This window comes from Gracilinanus agilis, chromosome 1 (assembly GCF_016433145.1).
Source record: "Gracilinanus agilis isolate LMUSP501 chromosome 1, AgileGrace, whole genome shotgun sequence".
Classification (NCBI taxonomy): domain Eukaryota; kingdom Metazoa; phylum Chordata; class Mammalia; order Didelphimorphia; family Didelphidae; genus Gracilinanus; species Gracilinanus agilis.
In genome coordinates, this window is record NC_058130.1 from 714,552,913 (window position 1) to 714,566,012 (window position 13,100).

The 13,100-nt window shown below is 42.2% G+C and overlaps 1 protein-coding gene across 1 annotated transcript in view; it reads right to left on the reverse strand.

Moving 5' to 3' along the window:
- Window positions 1-12,755, reverse strand: part of LOC123232128 (disintegrin and metalloproteinase domain-containing protein 10-like) — a 40,268-nt gene extending 27,513 nt beyond the window's left edge. The window contains exons 1-5 of the mRNA XM_044658486.1: window positions 12,686-12,755; window positions 10,325-10,475; window positions 8,692-8,810; window positions 4,043-4,201; window positions 1,559-1,650 (exon numbers count right to left, since the gene is read on the reverse strand). Coding sequence (XP_044514421.1) covers window positions 1,559-1,650; window positions 4,043-4,201; window positions 8,692-8,810; window positions 10,325-10,475; window positions 12,686-12,755 — 591 coding nt within the window. The remainder of the gene's footprint in view (window positions 1-1,558; window positions 1,651-4,042; window positions 4,202-8,691; window positions 8,811-10,324; window positions 10,476-12,685) is intronic.
- Window positions 12,756-13,100: the final 345 nt, after the last annotated feature.

Here is a 13,100-nt window from a genome sequence, read left to right on the forward strand (position 1 = left end):
ATTCAGGGAGACCTGAGTTCAAATCTGATCTCAGACTCTAGCTGTGTGATCTTGGACCAAGTCACTTAACCCTGTTTGCCTTGGTTTCCTCAGGTGTAAAATAAGTCGGAGAAAGAAATGGCAAACCACTCCAGTGAAAACCCCTAATGGGATCAGGCAAGAGGCAGACAGAACTGAACAACAGAGAGAGATAACTGAGGCCCCTGGGGCAGGAATGGGACTGTGTTCAAATGGACATTTATTTCTCTAAGATTCTTTCTCTAAATTAATAAAAATATTTCTGGAAGATTTGTACCCAAAATGCAGCATGTGAGAGTCATATTTATCTTTTTTTCCTTTGACACTTAACTTTCATGCACTCTTCAGTCTGACCAAATTGGTATTTTACTCCATCTTCTATCTCTATGTCTGTCGTTCCTCATGCCTAGAATAGAAATATTCCTTTTATTTGCCTCCTTGAATCCTTAACAATTTTTGAAATTCAACTCAAAGAACAGGGGAGTCCTGGAACAAGCTCAAAAAAGCTTGTGAAAGCTGATTGTTAAATTTTCAGTAGGAACATTTATACTCCGGAAAGCAGCAAATGCTATGAGTTGGGGATTGGTTTATTATTTTGTAAATCATGTTGTAAATAAAGTGATGTTAATAATGCTTAATAATAATGATGTTAGCTCAGTGGATTGAGAGCCAGGCCCAGAGACAGAAGATCCTGGGTTCAAATCTGGCCTTAGACACTTCCTAGCTGTGTGACCCTGGGAAAGTCACTTAATCCCCATTGCCTAGCCCTTACCACTCTTCTGCCTTGGAACTAATACACGGTATTGATGTTAAGACAGATGGTATATATAATGTATATAATATACAATATATAAACATAATGTTAAATAATAAAATATATAATAAAATAATAATGATGATGATGATGATGATGTTAATAATGCAGGTACCTTTGAAAACATATTCTTTGGAAAGCCTGTTGTTAAACATTTATCAGATCACTCCTGAGCTTAGATGGCATCTCCTGACCCTCTTAATTGCTATGTGCCCCCTTCCAAAAAACAAAAAGCTCTGCTTTATATTCATTTTGTATATACTTCTTCTTTTTTTTTTAAACCCTTACCTTTGTCTTGGAGTCAATACTGTGTATTGACTCCAAGGCAGAAGAGTGGTAAGGGTAGGCAATGGGGGCCAAGTGACTTGCCCAGGGTCACACAGCTGGGAAGTGTCTGAGGCTAGATTTGAACCCAGGACCTCCCTTCTCCAGGCCTGGCTCTCAATCCCCTGAGCTACCAACTGCCCCTTGGAGTCCTTTTTCTAAGGATCCCCCAATGTGTTTTGATCAGTGGACTTTAGAAGATGGAAGGAATAGCAGGGCTGGGAGGCTGGATGGTGGGGAGAACTTTAGAGTGCGTGTGGTCCAACCACCTCCTTGGATGGACAGAGAAGAGACTGTCTAAGGGCGCCATGATCTGCAACAGTGAGCAGCAGAGTCCAGACTCAGCCTCTGCCTCCCGTGTTAGTGACGTTTCTTTTGCAGCAATATGTGGATTCGACTTACCTTCAGCTTGAGCTCTGGAGGCTGAAGATGCCAAAATGGATGCATCTTTAAGGCCAAGGAAGGACAGTTTGTGTTGTTTAAAAGGGTATAATCTAAAGTAAAGAAAGTACAAAGTTCAAGGTAATCACAATCTTCTCCCTCTGCCCTCTATGAGATGGTGCCATAGTGCACAGAACGCTGGGCCTGGAGCTAGGAAAATCTGAGTCCCGACACTTCCTCCCTGTGGAATCCTAAGCAAGTCTCTTAACCTCAGTTTCCCCAACTGTAAAATGGAGATAATAATAGCACCTAATTCCTAGATTTGCTGTGAATATCAAATGAGAAATATGTGTACGGTACTTAGCACAGTGCCTGGCACATAGTCTATATTTAATATTTATTTGTATTTAATATTTTTATTTTGTATTTATTTTGTATTTAATAAATACTGTTTCCTACTTTCTTTTCCTTCCCCTTCTCATTGGTTTATTGGTTTGTCTGAAAGGCTACAGCTAAGATAAAACATTCTTTCTGAAGAATCAGGGGTTTACAGTTCTGGTGTGAAACCAGTTGAGCTTTGGGTTAGGGTTTTATTTTATAGGTTTTCACATTGGAAGGAACCTTCTGTCTAATCCCTTTCATTTTTATGGATGAAGAAATAGAGGAGATTGCTTTTGGGAAATTGCAAACTGCTCCCAGATGTCTCAAATCGGACATATTCTGGCTGTAAGAACCTGGGAAAGTCACTTAGCTCTAAGCAGCTCCATAACATTTCAGAATAGCTATTGACCTACACTGATAGAAGGAGTTTCCTCACCCAAGAATTCCCCAGAGGAACAAAAGAGCAGGTCTAGCCCCAATCCCTTATCCCCATTCTCCTATTGAAAATGTGGGGATGAATACAAATCACGAGAGAGTGTGATCACAGAAGGGATACACTTTCCAAAGACTCACAGAGTCCTGGAAAGATGCCCAGTTGACGCAAGTAGATGGCAGCACGTCACCGGGGATGACTTGCTAACAAGAATATGTCTTCGTGGCATGCCAGCTAGGATGGGTAGGCAAGCCAGGCATGGAGGGAGAATGGGGGATTCAGATGAACAACCCTAGTGCTGCCCTGGGTTCACAACGTGTTAGAAGACTAAGAGAAGAACCCATAATACAGCAAGTTAGGTGGACTGTCTAAGGAAAGCTTATGAAAGGATGGGGACAAAAATGAATCACGAGAGGTTATGTAGCGGGTATAGTCTGTGCCTAAAAAGGGAGTACCTGCATGGGTAAGGCCATGCAACATAATCATGATAGTGAAGATTTCTATGGAGTTTTAATGTTTATCAAGTGCTTTTCTCTCAACAACCCTGTGTGATAATAGTGCTGGTATTATTATTCCTTTTTTACAAATGAGGAAACTGATGCTCAAGTGAATTGCCCAGAATCCCACAGCTAATAGTTATAGATCTGGGATTTGAACTCAGATCTCTCTTGATTTCAAATTATGTACTCTTTACATAGTATGATTCACTGAATCATTAAAATAAATTCAATACTAAAAAATTGAAATATACTACACATTAAAAAAGGAAATAGTAGAGGCAAAGTAGGGCAGCTAGATGGCACAGCAGATAGGGCTTCTGAAAGGACTTAAGGAATCAGGAAGACTCATCTTCCTATATTCAAATCAAGCCTCAGGCACTTACTGTGTGACCCCGGGCAAATCACTTAACCCTGTTTGCCTCAGTTTCCTTTTCTGTAAATGAGCTGGAGAAGAAAATGGCAAACCTCTCTATTGTCTTTGCCAAGAAAAACCCCTACAAGTGAACTGTAGTTCTGTCCTCTGGTAGGATATCCTAGAAGCTCCAATTGTCTATACCAGTGATGGCAAACTTTTTAGAGACAGAGTGCTGGGTCCTGCCCCACCCCCAAGACTGAGTGCCATGCCCTTTACCCCCATCAAGTACTGGGCATGCCCTGCCCCACAGAAGAAGCGCTCTCATTGGGCTGCTGGGTAGAGAGGTGGAGGATGTGAAAAAATGTTGTCAGGCATGGTGGAGACTGGAAGAGAGAGAGACTCGAGTCCCTCTGCTTTTCTAGTAACAAATTCTGGGAGTGGGGGGCTGGGGAGGGAGGTGGCCATGTGTCCAGAGAGAGTCCTCTGCATGCTGTTTTTGGCACCTGTGCCATAGGTTCTCCATCACTGGTCTATACAGTCAGTGCTAAACAAAGTCTTATTGAATTACACTGAATTTAATTGTAAAGAGTGGGTTAAAGGAGTATCATGGGAAAGTCAAATTTGGGTGAACAATTGAGCAGCTTGGAAGACCTCTGAACATTCCTGAAGAGTTGATATTGAATGACTGAAATGACTCAATTCTGACAACAAAGACATATAGGACCTATAGTATTTTTGAAGTGGAAAGGATAGCAGGGATGGACTCTCTAGATTAACTCATTCAGAACTCTTAACAGTTGAGCCAATGGGCCAAAGATTATAGAACTAGGACTCACCTATCTCCCGTTGGTGGTAAATGATCGGAAGGCTTGGCCTGGTTTCATTACCAGAAGATGCTCTTGCCAGCTCCACGTAGTAGGTGCCATCTTTAGTGTGGATGATGCCTTCAAAGAGACCATCAATGATGGAACCATGGCAGGAAGAGCCTGGTTCATCTATTGGATGGAGACAATGGAGAAATCCAGATATTGTTGGTATGCTGCTTGCTGGAGTGCTTGTGAAAGATGTATTGAATCCATGTGAATGGATACATCTGGCTACTGGATCTATTCCAGGCATATTTCTAGGTGTAGTGAGGCATGGAGAAGTAGCCTTAGGGAGGTGATGGCAGAGACTTCTCTGAACATCCGATGTTTTCCTCCCTTAAAAGTGGCACTGGGCACAGCTAGATGGCTAGAGGGCCAGGTCTAGAGTCAGAAGAATCTGGGTTCAAATCTGGCCTCAGATCTTTCCTAGTTCTGTGACCCTGGGCAAGTCACCTAATCCCCATTGCCTAGCCCTTGCCACAGAAGCCTTGGAACCAATACACAGTATTGATTCTAAGAAAAGTTAAAAAAAAAATAACTCTCTTTAGACTTAGAGCTCTTTGGACTATTTTTTTTGTTTTCGTTTTTGTTTTTGTCTTTCTTTGCATCCCCATACTTAGCACAGCGCCTGCTACACAGTAGGTGCTTAATAAATGCTTGTTGAGTGCCTATATGCATTATAGCAGCTCATATTGTGATGGCAAACTACTGAAAATTAAGGGGATGTCCATTAATTGGGGAATGGCCAAACAAGTATATACAATTGCGATGGAATACTATTATGCTATATAAGCAGAATGTTTTCTGAAAAACCTGGGAAGATTTACATGAACTGATGCAAACTTAAATGAGCAAAACTGAGAGAACATTGTATACGGTAACAGCAATATTGTACAATGATCAACTGTCAATGACTTAGCTATTCTGATCAATACAATGATCCAAGATAATTCCAAAGGACTCATGATAAAAAATGCTATCTACTTCCAGAAAGAAAATTGATGAACTCTGAGTACAAATTGAAGTGTAATTTTCCCTCTTTTTTGTTTTTTTTTTTGGGGGGGTGACATGGCTAATAGGGAAATGTGTTTTGCATAACTTCACATAGATAATTGCTATCATATTGCTTGCCTTCTCAGTGGCTGGAGGAATGGAGAAAATTTGGAACTCAAAATTTAAAATGTATATATGTTAAAAAGAAAGAATAAAAAGAAAAGAAACATGTATACTTGGGGAGTTTGAGAATGAGACACATACAATTGGATTTGGCCAATGTGGAGATTTGTTTTGCTAGACTATGTATAGTATTTATAAGTTTTTTTGATATTTTTCACCCAGGGGGACCATGGGGAATAGAATGGTGGCCTGGTAATGTGGGAGGAAGAGAAAATAAGTACTTGCTAAGTGAAGAAAAGAAGAAAAAGTAGAGGAAGAATAGTTTTGTGTTTGCTGTACTTTATTAGTATTGATAAAAGCTCACAAGCAAAGCTCTTTTCTCTTTCTCTCCCTCTGTCTCTGTCTCTGTCTCTGTCTCTCATATATTCTCATGGTTCAGGTACCATTTCTATGCATGTGACTCCTGAGTCTACATTTCTAGCTTTCAAATCTATCCTGATTTCTAGTCCCCCAAAACCATTGCCTACTGAATGTAGCTGCTTAGATATCCAACAGGTATTTCAAAATCATCACAGCCAAAATAGAACTAACTACTTTCTCCAACCTACCCTTTTCCCTCACTTGCCTATTCTCTCAGGGCATCACTATTCTGACTATTCTGTTACCCAGGTTCCCAAATCTTGGAGTCATCCTCACCTGTTTGTTTTACCTTTTCATTCATTCAAGTTTGTTGTTCAGTCATCTGACTTTTGTCGTACTCTTCATGACCCCACTTGGGATTTTCTTGGCAAAAATACCAGAGTGGTTTCCCATTTCCTTCTCCAACTCATTTTACAGATGAGGAAACTGAGACAAACAATGAAGAAGAGTCTTCCTGATTGACCCCAAGTCCTGGTACTCTATCCACTGTGACGCTTAGCTGCTCATTCATTTAAGTGCCAAATTTTATTGATTTTATCCCCGTAAAAGCTCTGGAATCTATCCCCTTCTCTCTTTTCACCTGACTTCTATCCTAGTTAAGTTCATTGCTTGCCTGTTCTATGGCAATATCCTCCTCTTTGGTGCCTCTTTCACCAGACTTTTTCCTTCCCAATTGTCCTCCACAGAAGTCCCAAATAATATTTCTAACGCTTGAAATTTGTCAAATCTGCATGTGTCAATCCCCTTCTCAAAAGTTTCCATAGTTCCCTATCACGTACAGGATAAACTCCTCTGACAGGCCTTTAAAGACTTTGATGATATGACCCCTATTTATCTTTCTAGACTAGTTTCACATAACTCTCCTTCTCTCATTGCCTGTTCCTGACAAGCTGTCACACTAGCCAGTCCCCTTCCTTCCTGCCTTTCCACAGGTTGCGCCCCACTTTTGGAATGTGCTCCCACCTCCCTGCTGCTGCCTTCTAGAGTTCCTAACTTCCTTCAAAACTTCACAAAGGTGGCTCAGGCTCCACTCCCTACAGGAGGTCTCCTCCACTGTTTAGGGATTACTTTCTCATTTAAAAGTACTTTATGTTCCTCAAAATATACTTTGTATTCACTCATCTGAGAACAAATTGTACCCTCCCTCTACTGGAATATAGTCTCCTTGGGGCAGAAAGGTGCTTAGCACTCTTCTGGTCTGGAACTCGTACTTAGTATCGATTCTAAGATGGAAAGTAAAGGTTAAACAAAATAAGAATAGAGTCTCCTTGAAGGCTGATAATGTTTCATTTTTTTCTTTATATAACCCCTAGCACAATGCCTGGCTTAATTTTTGTTGTTTAATTGTTCAGTCGAGTCTGACTATGGCCCCATTTGGGGTTTTCTTGGCAAAGATGCTGGAGTGGTTTGCCATTTCCTTCTCCAGCTCATTTTACACATAGGGAAATTGAGGCAAACAGGTTAAGTGCCTTGCCCAGGGTCACACAGTTAGGAAGTATTTGGGGCCAGATTTGAACTCATATAGATATTTTCCTAACTTCAGGTCTGGCACACTATGCTGCCTAGCTGCCCTAATTGCCTGGCATAGAGTAGGCATTTCATAAGTGCTTGTTGAAATGCAGGCTAATGTCAGGGCAGCTAGGTGACTCAGTGGGTAGAGCTCCAGCTCTGGAGACGGGAAGTCCTGGATTCATATATGGACTTGGCAAGGCACTTAATCTCCATTGCCTATCCTTTATTCCTCTTCTGTCTTAGAATTGATACTAAGATGGAAGGTAAGGACTAAAAAAGATACCACTGCAGTACAGTTAAGAGGTGATTAAGATCTGAACGAGGGTGGTGTTTGTATGAGTAGAGAAGGGAACGTGCCGTGTTTTGGGGAAGGAAACAACATATTTAGCAAATAACTGGATATATAGGAAGAAGAGGAGGAAGAGGAAGAGGAGGAGGAGGAAATGACACAGGTTTCCAGCTGCTAGATGTGACACCTTTGAGAGTAATAAACAAATTCAGAAAAAATTCAGTTTGTGGGGAAGGCTAGTGTTCTGGTTTGGACATGTTGAGTTTGAGACGCCTCCTCTTGGACATCCAGGTTGAAATGTCCAATAGGTAACTGGCGAGGAAGGCCATAAGCTCAGGAAAGAGACGAGGGCTGGAAAAAGAGATCTGGGTCATCTGCAAGGAGAAGATCCCAAACCGAACCTGTGGGAGCTGACGAGGTCACCAAATGAGTGTTGAGAAAGAAGGGGATGGAGTCCAAGGCAGAGCCCTGAGGGATACACAGCTCATGAGCATGATATGGATGAAGATTCCCCAAAGAAGACTGAGACACAGTAGGCAGACGAAGGAGAATCAGAACCAATCAATCAATAAACATTTATTATGTGGCCATATGTGCCAGGCATGGTGTTAAATGCTGGGGATACAAAAAGAAGCAAAAGACAGTCTTTGCTCTCAAGGAGCTCCAACTACAGGATAAATAGGCAATAATGAACAGAAGAAAGGCACTAAAATTAAGAGGGGTTAGAAAAAGCCTCCAATAAAAGATGGGATATTAATTGGGACTTAAAGGAAGGCAGGGAGGTCAGTAGGCAGTATGGAGGAGAGCATATGAGGCATAGGGGATAATCAAAGAGAATTCAGAAGAAAGCAGTGCCAGGAAAACCAAGAGAAGAGAGGAAATATCCATGGGGAAGTTAGCTGACAGTGAGGTCAGCAAGGCCAAGGACTGAGGAAAAGCCATTTGATTTGGCAGTTAGGAGATCACCAGTGACTTGGGAAAGGGCAATTTCCATTGAGTGATGAGGTCAGAAGCCAGATGGCAAAGGGTCTCTGTGAGAGTCAGAGGAGAGGAAGAGGAGGCACCAAGGATAGACTGGTTTTTTCAGGAGTATGGACTTGAAAAAAGATGGAAGCTCTTCTAACACTCAAAGTAGGGCAGGATTTTCATTTTTGCTGCCAGTTCCAGGGACTTTGCTCCTCTGCTCTCCCTCCTTCTGCACTGATGATGGTGGTTCCTTGAGGAGGGCTTATATCTCTATTGGAGGCCAGGAGCTAGGCTTTGAGAAGGAGGAAACTCTTACCTCTTAGCTTTCCAGAATAAAAGAAAGACACATTGAAAGAGTCAGTATGCCTCATCCCATTGAGTTGGAAGTCTTTCGAGAAGATGCTGTTGTCATGTTTCAGGCTGAGTTTGAAGGTCCTGGAAAGCCCAAAGAATGGATTAACTTTGGTCCCCTTTCTTCTTGGCAGAGGCTTAGTTAGGGAGGAAGGAATCCTAGGGGTCAGAAGCCATTAGAGCTGGAAGGAACCCATTCATTTTGCAAATGAGGAAAGTGATTTGCCCAAGATGACATACCAAATCAATGTCTAAGGCCAGATCTGAATATCCTTGGTTCAGATAATACATTCCTGACTCCATGCTTTATCCACTATGACTTGTAATTTAGCTGTCTACCTACTGGGTCTTGCCATGCTGTTACACCTTCTGGTCTTTTCTCTCTACCCTGAAACTGAACTCGTTTTTATGTGTTATCTTCCTCCAGTGTGAATTTGTTTAAGTTCCTTTTGAGCTGAGACTGTCGTGATAATTTCATTTGTGTCCTCAGCACTTAGCATATAATAAACATTTAATAAATGTTTTATTTAATTATTGCTTTGTTTAGTTAACAAATGCTCAAATGGGTTCAACTTAGTTCAATCAACTTTAAATGTCTAACATGTGCAGAGCACTATACCAGACACCAGGTGTACAAAGTCAAAAAATGAGATGGGCTCCCTCCCAGAGCTCAGATTCTACTGGGAGGTGATTAACTATGCAAAACATTAATAACTGGGGCACCAGGGAAGGCTTCATCAAGGAGGGGGCATCACAGCTGAGCCTTGAAGGAAGATGAAGATTTGCACAGGCAGAGATAAAGAGGGAGTCTATTTCAGGCACAGGATATGGTATCTGTGTATGACCTTAGGTAAGTCATTTCTCTTCCCTATGCTTCTGTTTCCTTCTCTGTAAATGAGGGGATTTGGCTAGTTGGTGTCATAGGCTCCTTTTAGAGATGGCCAGCCTCATTCTAAATAGCTTAAATGGTCCCATGTTAGCTTGGCAAGTGTGGATGGCTCAAGGCAGCCTGTCCCCACCTACTAGTAAAAGAACTTAATCCACTCACCCTTATGATGGTGGGTCAAGAATGTCATTCTTTTATACAGACGGCAGCACGGAAGAGTAAATAAATTGGATCTCAATGCAACCTGAGGCTGAAGACAAACCTTAATAAACTTATGATGAAGCAAAATTATAAACAAAGGACTTATTTGGACAAAGCACTGTCTCTCTGCGAGCCTCAGTTTCTTCATCTATAAAATGAGAACTTGGGACTAAAAGTCAAGGGTTTTTTGCTTTGTTTGTTTTCAGGACCTCTGTGGTAGGCTGGAAAAGCCTATGGATCCCTTCTCAGAATAATGTTTTTAAATGCACAAAAAAAATTCGGATTTCAAAGGAAACCAATTTTATCAAAATAGTTATCAAAATATTAACAAGTATTGGACCCCCAAACTAGATAACATCTAAGGTCTCTTTTCACTCTGATGCTCTAGGATTCCATGATTCCATTCCTGGTAGAAGGAAGGGACTGCTGGGGGCCTAAAATGGGAACCACATAGAATCAGCCAGGTGAAAGCCACCTGAAGGCTGGCATTTGTTTCTGATGTGCCACTGACCTTTGATATGCTTGAAAATCGAGATGGACTGGCTCTTCCCATCCATTGGTGGCCCTCTGGGCCCTCCAGAACTCTTGATCCAAGGCAGCCTTGTTGTATGAAACTTGCTCATGATATCGGATAAATAGCCTGGAGCATTCTGTAGGACCTCCTAAAGAGAATGGAAACATAAAGAATATTTTTTTATTTAAAATTTTTTATTTTATTTATCTTTACATGCCCATCCACTTTTTAATTAATTAATTTAGAATATTTTTCCATGGTTCCATGATTCATGTTTTTTCCCTCCCCGCTCCCGGAGCTGATGAACAATTCTACTGGGTTTTACAAGTATTGTTGTTCAGAACCTATTTCCATATCATTAATATTTGCATTAAAGTGATAATTTAAAGTCAATACTCCCAATCATAATTGAATCATGTGATCAATCATATGTTTTTCTTCTGGGTTTCTACAGTTCTTTCTCTGGATATGGATAGCATTCTTTATCATAAGTCCCTCAGAATTGTCCCATAAGGAATATTTTTAAAAGTATAGACTTTCAGGGCCAGAAAAGACCATGGATACTACATCGAAGAATGCCAAATCTGGGCAAATATGACAGAATGTCAGAGCTGAACGTAACCTTAGAATTTAGAATATCGGAAGTGGGAAGGGGCATTAGAACATAGAATATCAGAAATGAGAGGGCAGTAGACACCAAGGTGGTGGTCAAGTACAGGTTGAAAACAGTATATGAAGTACGGGAAGAGTTTGCAGAGAGATGTTTGCACCCTCTCACTCCAAAACCAGGATCCACCGATCTCCAGCCTCAGCACAGGTCAAAGACCCAGAATCTCTCCTCAGGGTTCTCAACTGCCCCCTCCTGCCTCTCACATGCCTCCCTGGGAACATTCTATCCAACTGACTTATTTGTCAATCAAAGGTGAACTTCAAGCTCCCAGAGATTCAATATAACACCCATCAAGTGTTGGGTGCACCCTGCCCCTAACCCTGACCCCAGGAGAGGGAGGAAGCTCTTCCATTGGGCTGCTGGGCAGAGGGGTGAGTGAAGTGAGAAATGTCCTCAGAAAGTGTAGAGAGGGGGAGGGGAATAGCCTTAGCGCTCCACTCCCCTCCAGCTCTGCTGCTTGTGAGCCACCCACCTTACCCTCTGTATGCTTTCATTGGGCTGCTGGGCAGAAGGATGGGTGATGTGAAAAAATGTTGTGTGCACGATGGAGAGGGGGAGATGAGCAGCATCACCTGAACTCCTCTGCCTTTCTAGTAATGAACTCTGGAGTGGGGAGGGTGGCTGTGTGCCCACAGAGAGTGCTCTGTGTGCCATCTTTGGCACCTGTGCCATAGGTTCACCATCACTGGCCTAGGGGTTGAGTCTTCCAGACAGTTTTACCTCTGTCCCATCTGATGAAAGAAAATGGACTATTGAACCCTAGGGCTCCAAAAAAGTAGTCTCATCTCTTAGGCTTTAGAGCAGGCTGCAACTTTTAAATCACTGAATCATAAGGTCATAAAATTAGAGCTGGAAAAGACCTTAGACATCAGTTAGTTTGGATTCACCATTTTATCTCATTTTAATTTAGTTTTTTGAACGTTTACTTTCTCATTTTGTAACAACTCTAAGACAGAAGGGCAAGAACTAGACAATGGGATTTAAGTGACTTGCTTAGGGTCACACAACTGGGAAGTGTCTGAGGTAAGATTTGAACCCAGGTCCTCCTGACTCCAGGCCTGGCACTCAATCCACTGAGCCACCTAACTGCCCTGGTTTCACCCTTTTAGAGATGAGGAAGCTGAGATCCAGGGAGGAAAGTGATTTTTCTCAAGGCCACTGAGAAAGTTAGAAGCGGAGTCAGGGTTTAAACTCAAGTCCCCTGACTCCAAGAGCAATGCCTCTACTACGCAAGTATCCCTCTCCTCCCTGGATGTGGAAACAAGATCAGAGTAAGGAATAGGGAAGTTACATGTCAGTAAGTAGAAGAGTAAGGATTAGAACCCATGTCCTTCTGAGCCCAAATTCTGTATTATTCCCACTATACCGCATGAACATCTCCTTTCCTGTTCTTGCACATGGACATGCTTTCTTTGAATGAATCAGTTATTTCTGGGCGGGCTGCCCTGGCTCCCACATTCTTGGAGAAACTCTACTCTTCCAGGAACTGGGGAGATGCCCTGAGATACCTGATTCCCCAAAGTCAGCAAAAACAATTCACAGTGACTCACTTCCCGAGCAGAAACAACACAAGATCAGGTTCCCTCAAGTAGGTTTCTGGAAAAGACTGGAAAAGAGTTCTAAAGGTCTGGTCAGGTCCTTCTTTGTGTCTAGCCATCCAATAGAAATTGAGAAGCTGGGAGTCTCACCTGAACTAGCAGCTTGGGATGCAGAGATGTGTAACACCAAGAGGAAAGAAGCAGGTTCGAACACCGCCATGGACGATCTCCCCGGGAGTTGTCTTCCTTAGAAGAAATGGATTCTTTAGGACAACATCATAATGAAGGCAGACTAAGGATGCTTCTACCTTGCAAACTGTTCAGCGAATGGGCACCTTTGTTCAGAAGCCTCCTCCTTGTCTCTGACCCTCCATTTCTATCTGAAAGGCAACAGGGAAGACTTTGCCTCCACCCAGACGATTAGCGTCCTGCCCCGACTTGCTCACATCCTCCCCTTCCTGGGCTTTACCTCTTGCCTTCATTAACTCTTAGAATCCTAGTCATGGCATCTCAGAAAGGGCACCTAGTTCTACCTGTACCCAAGCAGGAAAGAATCCTTTGGATA